Here is a 12911-nt window from a genome sequence, read left to right on the forward strand (position 1 = left end):
TCCAGGATCATGACCTGAGCCAAAGGCAGGCACTTAACTCACTGAGCCACCCAGGTACCCTAGAACCTGTTACTTTAAGGGTTTGGTGGAAGTCACCTGTGAAGTCATCTGATCCTTGAGTTTTGTCTTTTGGGAGTTTTTTGAGTACTGATTCAACTAGTAATCAGTCTGTTCATGTTTTCTATCCCTGATTCAATTTGGGGAGATTGTATGTTTCTAGGAAATTTATCCATGTTTTCTAGATTGTCTCTTATAATCCTTAGTATTTCTGTGATGTGTTTCTCTTCCTTCATTTCTGATTGTATTTATTTGAGTCCTTTTTTTCTTGATGAGTTTGGTTAAAGGTTTATCAGTTTTATCTTTTCAAAGAACCAGCTCTTGGTTTCACTCATCTCTTCTATTACTTTTTCAGTCTTTATTTTGTTTATTTCTACTCTAATCTTTACTATTTCCTTCCTTCTGGTAGCTTTAGACTTTTTCTTTTTCTAGCTCTTCTAGGTGTAGGGTTTGGTTGTTTATATGAGATTTTTCTTTTGCCTTGCTAGACACTTCCCTCTTAAAAGTGCTTTTGTTGTGTCCTTTGTTGTTTGATTAGAGCACTTAGTCCATTTACATTTAAAGTAATTCTTGATAGGTAGTTATTGGCATTTCGTTAATCATTTTCTGATTGTTTTGTTTGAGTTTCATCTTTTTCACCTATAAAATGAGGGAGAAGCATATCTCTTATCTCCTTTTCATTAGGAAAATTAGTCAACATTACAGTCTGGGTGTGTAGATTACTATTTAACCTTTTATATCTCAATTACATACTTTAGAGGTTATCCTCAGAATCTTAAGAAAAATATAACCCTTTTTCTGCTCAGATTCCTACAACAAGGGCTTAAGGTTTTTGATAGTCTTTGAAAGCTGAAGTACTTGAAACTACTGACTCACTGGTATTTTTATGTTATACCTTGGGTTGGCACATTCCAAAGGGACTGACCATCAACCCAAGGGAAAGTTCTCTTATACCATAATACTCTTACAAGTTAATTTAAAGGAAGAGCTGCATACTAAACATGATCAAAATAACCTTCTGTGTTCTCTCTAAATTGAACAATCGATTAAAATATTACCTTTGAATCATTTGATAAAATGTTACTTTTTAGAATTGGCTTAATGTTTGGTATAAAGACTGGGTTTTAGGTGCTAATGTAGACTGAGTGAGAAACTGCTTCCCCAGATTCAGAAATGATCTGAACTTTATTTTCAATATAATTCAATGTAATAATTTATAAATATGCCAAAAATAGATTTATTCTTTCCTTTATTGATGGTCACTTAGGCAGTTTCTAGTTGCTTACAAACAACACCAATGTGATGAATTATTGTACATGTCTCCTTGTACTCAAATGTAGAAAAATTCTCTAGGCTAAGTATAAATCTCAGGGGGAAAATTCCTGGATTGTAGGATTACAGATCTTGAATTTACTAGAGTTTATGAAATTACTCCTGCAAGTTGTTATACCAGTTTTGAAAGCAGTCTCTACAAGAGTGTAGACATACGTGTGAAAATGGACCAGTCTCATAAAATAATACTATACATGATTTAGGGACACATTTATAGTAAAATTATTAAAAAGGATTAAGAATGATAAACAAAAGACCTTGATCTAAGTTACCACTTTTTCTGAGACTGGCTGATAAGCTAATAATGGAAACTGCTTGGATTTTAATGACACAGAAAACCCAGGTCTCTCTAGGACAGCACAACGTATTTGCTTCTGTGTTCTTTCCCATATGAATGTCATGAATTCAAAATCATGCCAAATATGATAATACAGAAATTAAAGTGCTTATAAATGAGAAAACGCCATCTGAAAAGTTTCAGGTCATTTTACTATGTACCTAGAGGTTGAGTTAGGCAAATTATCTGAGAAATATTGTGAAATAAGGATATATTCTGTGTTTTGCTTGAAGAGAAGCAAATCTAAAGGTTTTCAGAATTAATCAGCCATTTTCCATTAGATTCTACAGGCTCACAGCAGTTTGCTTATATTTAAGATAAGAATAATCACTGTATCAATACCTCCCTTTAGAGGTGGCATTTTAATTCTGAAACTTTAAGTGAAAACCATGATGGCCTTAGGGAACCACAACACATATTTTATAATGTACTTTGTGGAAAAGAGCAACAGAAATAAGCAAAGATAAAAGAAGGATACTAGAGAGATTTCCTGAGACAAAATGTGCTTTTATGCCGTCTTTGAAAAAAACCCAATATTAGGAATCATATTTTTAATAGTTTCTGAAAGGGTCCAGTAACTATAGCCAAGAAGTGTTTACCCTCTACAGGTAGGAAACAAGACACAGGGAGAGGGAAAAGTTGATTTAAATTTTAAAAATCTTGGATAAATTTTTTCTGATTCAGGGAATGGCTCAGTAATGTTAATTGTTGATTCGTATGAAAGGGTTGGGTATGATAGGAAGAAAATTTGGAAAAACACAATTTGGAGATTAGTGAGTAAATGGTTTCATTCCCTCAAATGATCATTTTCTTTAAAGAGATATGTCATCTTTCTCAGTATTAAAATATAATTCATCCTTTAAGAACTTCATTTATTCAGCTTTTATAATTTTGTTGATAAAACAAGACTCTGTCATCTTGCATAATGACAATTCTAATTATCTATATTCAAAATGTTTTTTGAATGTTAGATACCACAATTTTTTAATTGAAATTATTACCCATAAAGTCTCACTGTTATATTCATGAGTCATGTTAATTTGGAGTTTCTATAAGCAATAGAAACCAAATGAGTCATCTCATTACATGTAAATGGATGTAGCCTACTTTAAGCTATTGAAATAGCTGTGTTAGTTGGGGTAGCATTCTTTGCATGATTAGAAAAACTCAGGATTGCTTTTATAACTTTTAAGGATTCTCTGTGATTTTTCCAAACTCCTGACATCTTTTTCCTTTTAGAGTATGTGTGTATGTATAATATATATATCCTTTTAGAGTATGTGTGTGTATATGTATGTATATGTATATGTGAATATACTTGTATATATGTGTGTGTATGTAATATATATATTCTTTTAGAGTGTGTATGAATAATATAGACACACCTAAAATTAATAAGCCTTATTTTATTATTCTTCTGTTTTACCCTAGATAAAAGTTAAACAGCTAGAAGAACAACTACATTCTTTTACTGAAACTAGTTCACAGAATGACCATCTACGCAAGTTGAACAAGGCTCTAGAGAGCAAATATGCTCAGGTGTGATTAATAACTACAAACCAGATTGCTGTTACGTTGTTTTGTTTTTGTTTTTTTTTAAGATTTTATTTATTCATTTGACAGACAGAGATCACAGGTAGGCAGAGAGGCAGGCAGAGAGAGGAAGGGAAGCAGGCTCCCCGCAGAGCAGAGAGCCTGATGTGGGGCTCGATCCCAGGACCCCAGGATCATGACCTGAGCCGAAGGCAGAGGCTTTAACCCGCTGAGCCACCCAGGCGCCCCTGTTACGTTGTTTTAATTAGGTTTTACGAAATTGATGCCTCTCTCCCCACCTTACTGTACAGTCCCAGAAAGGTGAATATTCCCTCACATGACTCAATTGGCAAACAATTTTTAAAAACCACCAATGTCCAGGGTTTTGCTGAACTGTAAGAAGGAACGATGCCTGAAGCAGGATTGGGACATTCAACTTACTTATGCTCTAATTGGAGGCTTAGGAATGTACTCATAAACTTTATTATAGAACTAAAATTTTTGTCTTTTAGAAGCAAGATAGTGTTATGAGTGTTCATAGGGGGCATCATTGTAATGAAAGCATCAAGAAAGACTTTCATAGAGGAAGTGTTTTTATAATTATTGGCAAGTTCAGAACTCAGTGCCAACAAGATACCCTCACAACAGACAGCTCACATGAAAGAGGCATTAGTAAAGTGCTTACTTGTTACCATGGTGGCTACTGAGGCTGTAAACCTTTTGTAGATCACATAACATTTTAACAAATGAATGGAGAAAGTTCAACAAACGAGAATAAAACATTTCATGAAGAAAAATAATCCAGGAAAGTGTTACCAAGAAAAAGTGATTCATTTCAATGATTTACAGATTTACCATGTATGATATTTAAAAAAAAAAATCTTAGTGTATGTCTAACTTCTATATCGATAATATTTTTGTTTGTATAGCACTGGTAACCAAGGAGCTAGAATGTGTCTTCAAATAGAATACTGTTAGTGTTCTAACCATCTGACCATACGGAAAAGGGGGTCTCATTAGATACACTCTCCTACAGGGAACTTGATTTAAGGAAGGTCAGTTTCTTCACTAGGACAACTTCACAGTGTGATTTCTTCATTCTGAAAGCAAAGGAACCCATTTTCAAGTATATTTTCCATCAGAGCTTCATTCAGAATATTGTGTCATTCCTCCTCGTAAAAGGAGCATTCACTGAAAAATAAGTCTAGGTTTAGCCATTTTACTGTTTTTAATTGGTGATGCCTCCAAGAAGAAGGAAATCTCCGGAGAGGCCTGCGTCTTCGAAGTTGTTTGAAAGCTACAGGCCCCATGTAAACGGCGCAAAGGAAAGAACTTCGTCAGTTGGTTTGCCCAGTGTAATTCCCAACACTACACGCCGTGTGACCTTTGCACCTACTCTGACTTCTGTGAGAGCTTCTCAGGAGATTGCAGACTCTAGAATCTCGCTAAAGACTCTTTTGAACGCTATTAAAACCATGGAAGGAAGGCTGGAAGGTAAAATAGACATTCTTGCTTCAAGACCATTAATAAATGAGTCACCAAATTTTCTTAAACGGGATTCGGTAAGTGAAGACCACAAATTAAGTCATAAGGAAATTTCAGATTTATACAACAATGAAGAAAAGTAGTAACGATCCGGAAAGATAATGTTTGGAGCAATGAGAAACAACAAGGAAGTTAGGTTCTTCACAAATAAGAAAAACTGACAGTGTATATTGTAACCATCATTAAAATAATAATTTTTAGACAAAAAATAACTAATTTTTAGACAAAAAGATTTGGATTAACATTGACACCTTTTAAATCTGATTTTGATTTTTTTAAATTCATGATATCTATATAATGTTAATATTCATGGTAAAATGTTTAGATAAAGCCTGCTTTTTAAAATAGAAATAACGTTAGGGGTGCCTAGGTGGCTCAGTGGGTTAAAGCCTCTGCTTTCGGCTCAGGTCGTGATCCCAGGGTCCTGGGATCGAGCCCCGCATCGGGCTGTCTGCTCAGCAGGGAGCCTGCTTCCTCCTCTCTCTCTCCCTGCTTCTCTCCTACTTGTGATCTCTGTCAAATAAATAAAATCTTTTAAATAAATAAATAAATAAATAAAATAAAATAGAAATACGTTAATGAAATCCCCACGAACTTGAACATTGGAAATATTTTCCAAAGAAAACTTTTTAAAGCATCCATCTTTGATATTTAAAAATAGAAATTACTATATAACTTGCCTTCTAGAGTTGATTACTATTTAGATCTTTTCTGTAAACATTTCTGCTGTATGTATCTTAAACATTTCATATGTATCTTAAAAACACTGGTAAAATTATAAAAACTATATTCTTTCCTGAGTCCATTTCTAGAACAAAATCCAGGACATTTTTAGAGTCTGGGTTGGCATCTTTTGTAATATTCTTGGGTCCTTAAAGAAGAAGTATTTCAGATGTTACAGGTGAAAAGTTTTAAGGAAGTATAATAATACTGAAGAAGATGTGGATAAAAGATACTGGGTTTTGTTGCTGTTGGAAGTGTAAAATGTTACAACTTCTTGCCGGGGGGGGGGGGGGTGGTGGATAATTTAGTATCTATCATTTCACCTCACCATTATATTTCTAGGACTTTCTCCTATAGACATACCAGCTTATATATATGGCATATTTATAAGGTTACTTACTGAAATATTGTTTGTTGACAGCAAAAGACTGGAAGCAAACAAAATTTCATCAATTAGAAACTAGCTAAATAAATCATGCTGTATTAATGATTTGGAATACTGTTTGAACATATATATGTATATACTGTATATGTATATAGTATATATGCATTATTAGGTTAAAACAGTCAAGGTTCAGAAGAGTATATTTAGTATTTTACTATTTGTGTAGTAAAAGGGGTAGGAGGATAAAGATATATATACATATGTGAGTGTGTGTATATATATATATATATATATATTCACTTGTAATGCATAGAATTGCTCTACAATGAATCACAGATTGGCAACATTATTTTTGAGGAAGAAAATTGGATGGCTGGAAGTTTTTCACTTTACCCTTTTGTATCTTAATAATGTGAATGTGCCATCTATTCCAAGTAATTTTATGAACATTTCATTTTCAACAAAAGTGAAGGTACAAAAAGAATGCTCTTTTCAGCAAATGGTCTTGGAGCAGTTGGCTATCCACATGCAAAATCAAAAAGTCTATGATCCATACCTCACACCGTATGTAAAAATTAACTCAGGCACCTGGGTGGCTCATTCAGTTAAGTGTCTGTCTCTTGATTTTGGTTCAGGTCACGATCCAGTGTCATGAGATTGAGCCCCTGCTTGCCCCTTTCCCTCTGCTTCTCCTTGCATTCTCTCTCTCTCAAATAAATGAATAAATAAATAAAATCTTTAAAAAAACAAATTAACTCAAAATGGATCAGTCTTAAATGTAAAACCTAAAACTGTAAAACTTCTAGAAGAAAACAAAGAAGGAAATCTTTGTGATCTTCTCAGAGATAGATTTGACATCAAAAGCATGATCCATAAAGGAAAAAGAAAAAGAAATGATAGCTTATCCTCTTCAGAGCTATTAAGAAAATAAGATAAAAGCACTTGACTGGGAGAAAATAGTTGCAAATCACTTAAGGCCTTATCTCCCGAATGTATTAAACTGTCAAAATTATTAAGAAGAAAACAGTGAAGGGGTGCTGAGTGGCTCAGGCGCTGGGCATCTGCCTTCGGCTCGAGTCACAATCCTAGGGTCCTGGGATTGAGCCCCACATTGGGCTCCCTGCTCTGGGGGAAGCCTGCTTTTCCCTCCCCCACTCCCCCTGCCTGTGTTCCCTCTCTCCCTGTGTCTGTTTCTGTCGAATAAATAAAATCTAAAAAAATATATATGGATGATAACTAAGTAATTGAAAAGATGTTAAACATCAGGCGTTAGGGAAATGCAAATGAAAACCACAGTGAGATATACCACACACCTGTTAGAATGTGTAAAACCCCAAAACTGATCATCCTAAATGTTAGTGAGGACGCAGAGCACTGAGACTGTCATACACTGCTGGGGGGGGGGCGGGGAGGTGTCAGATGGCCCAACCACCCTGAAAAATAGTTTGGTAGTTTCTTTAAAAATGAAACAGTGTATAACCCAGCCATTCCTCTCTACTGTGTATCTACCAAAGATAAATGAAAGCATAAAACCACACAAAGCCTTGTACACAGCTGTTCACAGCAGCTTTATTTGTAATAGCTTAAAGCTGGAAGCAACTTAAGGGTCCAGAAGGTGAATGGATCAGTAAGTTGTGGTATATCCTCCAACAGAGTACTGTTTAGCAATAGAAGGATTGAACTACTGATAATGAAAAAGATGGAATCAATTACGCTGAGTGAAGGAAGCCATTCAAAAAGGAGTGCACCCAATATGATTCCATTTATGTAAAATTCTAGAAGATAAAATAATTTACTGTGACAGAAAACAGATTAGTTGACTTGTGTGGAGATACGGGAACAAGGAGAGAGAAGGAGGAAACTACAAAGAGGCATGAGAGAACTTTTAAGATGATAAGAAATGCTTATTATCTTGATTATGGTTTCAGGAATTTAAATAGATGTCAGAACTGTATGCTTGAGATATACACAATTTATTGTGTCATTCATACCTCAGACGTGCTGTTTAAAAAAAGGAGAATGTGAATGTGTTACCTATACAAAAGTTAATTACGTTGAAATGTTCAACATTCTTGACATGACAAAACCACAGAGGTCCAGAACAAATTATTGGTCGCCCCGGGCCTGGGGACGGGATTGGAAGAGCGTGTGTACGCAGCACACGTGAATTCCTTTGCGGCAGGATGGGGCAGTTCTGTATCTCGATTGGGACAGTGTTCACAGGAATAACGTGCGTGGGGTCAGATGACACAGAGCTCAGCGCATGCACACACACAGATGAATGCAGGGTTTTAAAAACGCGGTGAAAGCAGAGTAAATTCTGTAGTCTGGTTAATCTGTTAATCTGTAATGTACAAAGGCAGCTTCCCCATTTTGATGTTGAACTACAGTAGTGTGAGATGGCACCATTAGAAGCAGGGTGAAGACTGCACGGGACTCTTTGTACTACTTTTGCAACACATTTTTAAAAAGTAATATTTAAAATACTTGATCATTTGATCATTTGAAATGATTGTGTAGACATACTCAAAGTATTTCAGCGATATAAAATACTAATACTTCTAATTAAGATGTCTTCTTCTATAGCACTATTTTCTTGACATTGCTTCGTATTTATTTGTCTTTGCTTTCGTTAGATTTGCATTTGTTCTATTTTCCAGTTCCATGATACTCCATTTCTTCCCCATTTTACCTCTGACCTTCACAGTCTTGTCTCCCTCATCACTTAGCCTGTACTTTCCTGGTGATTGACATCTGTTAGGTTTGCTCATGTTTATTCACATAGATTTTTTGCTGCTGTTTTGTAGTTTTCGTTAAAGGAAAGAATAGCTCATAAAGCTGGTTTTTACTATAGTGGATAAGTATATTAAACATTTTGAGCTTGGTTTCCAAATCGCTGGTCTTACTCTAATTGCTGACTTACAGTGCTTTGGAAAAGTTATTTGTCCTTCCTTGTTCTCTACTAAGGTGAAATCCATTCTCGAAAAGAACGAGGAGGAGCTCTCACAAGCCATGAGGAGCCGGGACGCAGCGCTGAAAGAGAGTCAGAGGTTGAAAGGGGACCTCGAGGCCCTGGAGGACAGAGAGAGCAAGAAGGCAAGGCGACCGTCCTCCGTGAGCGTTTGTTACTGACGCGAGGCGCGTAAGAAATCTTCCACGAGTCCTCGTCCTTCATTTCTCGTTACCTTGAGCAAGAATGCGGATTGATCAGAGGAGGATTATGTTTTCTAAAGATAGTTTTAGAAGAGCTGTTAAGTGTTTGCCTTAGAAACACATCCTTTAACTCCCAATGTCTTTTTAATTCCAGTCTTAAAAAGTCCTCATTCTTCTCTGTTGACACACAGCTGACCTTGGTAACAATGACCTGTCCACTTACGTGTTATTAACATGTTGCTCGTTCCAGTGGCCTGCAGACGTGTGATCTGGCCCCACCATAAGCTCACCCCGCAGAGCAGCCCGGGGCACCCCGTCCGGAAGCAGGGAGCTGCTGACACCGGGGTCCCCAGCTAGTCCGCGCCGCGGCAGGGCAGTGGTTGGGCAGCGCTGCCGCTCTCGCAGAACTTCAGATCTTGACAAGATAAAATATGCTGCGGTCATTCCTCTTAGCACTCTGCCACGCTTAGTGTCCGTCCTCGTGCTCAGAAGTGATGGGCCTCAGCCACAGCTGAGTAACCTGAAAGGATCAAACATCTTCTTCTGGTTCCCTTTCCTTTTTAGGTGGGAAACTTTCAGCGACAACTGGCGGAGGCTAAGGAGGACAACTGCAAGGTCACGATCATGTTGGAGAACGTGCTGGCCTCCCACAGCAAGATGCAAGGCGCTCTGGAGAAAGTACAGATAGAGCTGGGGCGGAGGGACTCGGAGATCGCGGGCCTCAAGAAAGAAAGGTACCGCAGGTGACTCTGTCCTTGTGCGTGCGGCTGTCTGCTGTGGCATAGTAAGGAACAAAGCCACTTTCAAGAACAAGCCCATTTGAGGAAAGCATCCTAGAAACTTGACTGGAAAGCAAGGTTTTTGGTGACCGCACTAACCTCTGCCTCTAGACTTCCCAACCTGCTCTTACCCAGGTCCTGGCCCAGAGCCACAGCCTCCTCCGGGTGCCTGGCCTCCAGCCTGACCATGCATGTGGCCCACGGGCTGCCCCTCAGCCCACACCCTTGAATCCTTGCCACTCCCCGGCCCAGTGGAGTTTTGTGCAACGCAGAGTTCTTTGTAAGCTGACGTGCATAATTATTTGTAGTCTTTAGTCAAGGGGAGATTTTTGTTTGGAACCAAGGACCTCCCTTCAGTCCTGAACAGGTTTTTCCTCCAATTTCAACCCAAAGTTTGACAAATTTCCCTCTCCCTATTTTATACTCACTAAATGTGTGAGTATGACAATTCATCCCCTTTTCTATGCTACACTCGAAAAGTCTTCTATTTTAGCTTTACATTTCAGAAATAGTGAAATGTAGACATGCTTTCAATAAAACACAATATTATAAAAGATAAAGACCTAGAAAATTAGGGAGAATCTGGAATTAGAAATAAATATGATCTTCAAAGATTCAAAAGTCCCATATTTTGTAGTGGTGTAAAGGAGTATGTATTCTAGAAGTTTGTGTGCTATATTGCTGCTTTACCCTTTCTGTTTCTATACCATTTAAACCCGCTCTGGGGTCTACAGAATAATAATTGTCTAGTCTAGATAATTAAAGCTAAGTGCCTAGTTGAGTTTGAATTACTTCTATATTAGTGTCCTATTTAAAGATTAATAATTTTAGAGGAATCATTCCAAGAACTACTTCGAGTCATGTTTTATAAGTAAACTCCTTCTTTGAATGTTTCAAGTTGCATAAAAATTTCCCCTTGATGTTAATAAATGATTTGAGTTTAGTAAGTTCTCTGAAATATATTGTAATGTGTATATTAGTAGTGCGTATAGCCTCTGTGTTATGGGGGAACAGGTGCCAGTTTTATATTCTCCATTGTACTTATCTTTATTTTTTACATACTATAAATGTATGTTACCTCTGAACTTAAAAAGTTACCGGGATGGTAGTAAAAATTGCCTACCATTCACAATAAAATTCTAGGTAGTTGTATGTATGTATGTATGTATGTATGTATTTGATAGACAGATCACAAGTAGGCAGAGAGAGAGGGAAGCAGACTCCCTGCTGAGCAGGGAGCCCGATGCGGGGCTTGATCCCAGGACCCTGGGATCATGACCTGAGCCAAAGTCAGAGGCTTTAACCCACTGAGCCACCCAGGTGTCCCAGGAGTTGTATTTAGAAGCAAAGTGTCAACAGCAGGCCCATCCATCTAGAGAGGGTATATTTTGTACTAGTGATATGTATATATGTTAAAATTACCAGCTCATAAGTTAGTCATTAATAAGTATTGACAGTTTAATGTATCAAGTCAAATTGACTCATAGCTGGGACAAATTTTTCATGTGTAGGAGCTTAATTTCTTAACCTGAAGCTCAAGCTGCTAATTGTTACTTGCCAAGTCTCAGATACTCTGAGCACCTCTACTTTACTATGTATGCTATTTGAGCTTCTTGGAAGAGTGCCCTGTAACTCCCAGTGGCATCTAGGACATTCCATTCTTAGACGGTTCTTTTCTGCAGTCACTCTCCCTGTGCTGTCCATCCTTAGGGCTCTAAATCAACAGAGGGTGCAGAAGCTGGAGGCGGAAGTGGACCAGTGGCAAGCCAGGATGCTGGTTGTAGATGCCCAGCACAACAGTGAGGTAAAGGCCACTTTTTTAATAGATGATAATGGTGATAGTTTTGTTTTATTGGGCTATTGCTCTTTTTAGGAAAATGGAGTAAAATAATCAGGGAAATTTCCTTTTTCATCCAAGTCTGAGTTTGGGTTACAAATGGGAAGTGGGCATGCAGCCTTTCATTGGTTCATTTATTGGCAAACCAGGACCACAGTGATGCCTAATTCTCTTACTTATATGGTTTACTTTTTATTTATTAATGCATAAATGACTGCAGAAGTTAAAGTGTCAGAGAATAACTTGAAACTTCAGTCAGAAGTCATTGAAATGATCCCACTCTGAATAAGGAGACACATTTACATGTGTGTGTTCACAGGTGTATGCACTCATGAATATATCTCTACATATATGTGCATATATTAAAAAGGGGTCTTTCATATAAATAAGCTTTTTCTGGAAGGACATACAGGGAATTGTTCTTCTCTCGCTAGGCAATGACACCACAAGGTTATAGGATCAGAAAGGGTAATTTAACCAGCTTAAAATTAAAAATTAAGTCGGCTCAATTTTTCAGAGCTCACTGGTAATCAGGAAGCAGACTCTTCCCATCGCCTTCTGAGAATCTCCTAAGCACGGTCAGCAGTAAGTTCTCACGTGTATATTGCAGGCAGCTGGAATCTTTGGTTCTGGTTCCATAATTATCGTTTCAATGGCCCCTGATGATAAAGTGTAAGGAATGAATATACAGTATTATAGACTTCTTGCATCTGTGATAGTGGAATTGAAAAGAGCCTTCCCTCTTTCAGATGGAGCCTCTACAGAAAGCTCTAGATGTAGCTAGAGAAGACAACAGGAAACTGGCTTTGAGCCTGGAACAATCACTCCAGACAAATAATCATCTACAAACAAAGCTCGATCACGTTCAAGAGAAATTGGAAAACAATGAACTTGAGCGACAAAATCTGGAAACCTTCAAGTAAGGGCAGGATAGTCATAGTGAAATTAGGGAAGAGCCTCTGGGAGAATAAGGTGGGCCCATTCACATAAACCAGTTTGCGCCAGTCTTCCGCTTGGAACTGATGCTCCCAGCAGAGCTGTGATAGGGAACTAGGCCTACCCGAGCACCCCACACTAGCTGGCTGGGGGATGCTTGTTCGGATCTCCTTGTCCGCTCTCCCCTCACCTCATGTCAAGCCTCTTCACCATGTGAAGGCTAAACCAAAACTTCACGTTGCTGCCAACCCTTTCCTATCAAAAGCTGATGTGTCCTTACGAAGCATGATCTGG

General features: G+C 37.8%; 1 protein-coding gene across 5 annotated transcripts in view; it reads left to right on the forward strand.

The window, feature by feature from the left end:
• CCDC150 (coiled-coil domain containing 150) overlaps positions 1-12911 on the forward strand; it is a 78162-nt gene that overhangs the window by 50690 nt on the left and 14561 nt on the right. For 4 of the 5 annotated variants that reach the window (XM_047722120.1, XM_047722121.1, XM_047722122.1 and 1 more), the window contains 5 exons: positions 3158-3265; positions 8880-9008; positions 9630-9799; positions 11555-11648; positions 12431-12600. In XM_047722120.1, the coding sequence (XP_047578076.1) occupies positions 3158-3265; positions 8880-9008; positions 9630-9799; positions 11555-11648; positions 12431-12600 (671 nt within the window). Of the gene's footprint in view, positions 1-3157; positions 3268-3870; positions 3926-8879; positions 9009-9629; positions 9800-11554; positions 11649-12430; positions 12601-12911 lie in introns of all 5 variants that reach the window. The other variant, XM_047722124.1, reaches the window with a different exon arrangement.

This window comes from Lutra lutra, chromosome 3 (assembly GCF_902655055.1).
Source record: "Lutra lutra chromosome 3, mLutLut1.2, whole genome shotgun sequence".
Taxonomy (NCBI): domain Eukaryota; kingdom Metazoa; phylum Chordata; class Mammalia; order Carnivora; family Mustelidae; genus Lutra; species Lutra lutra.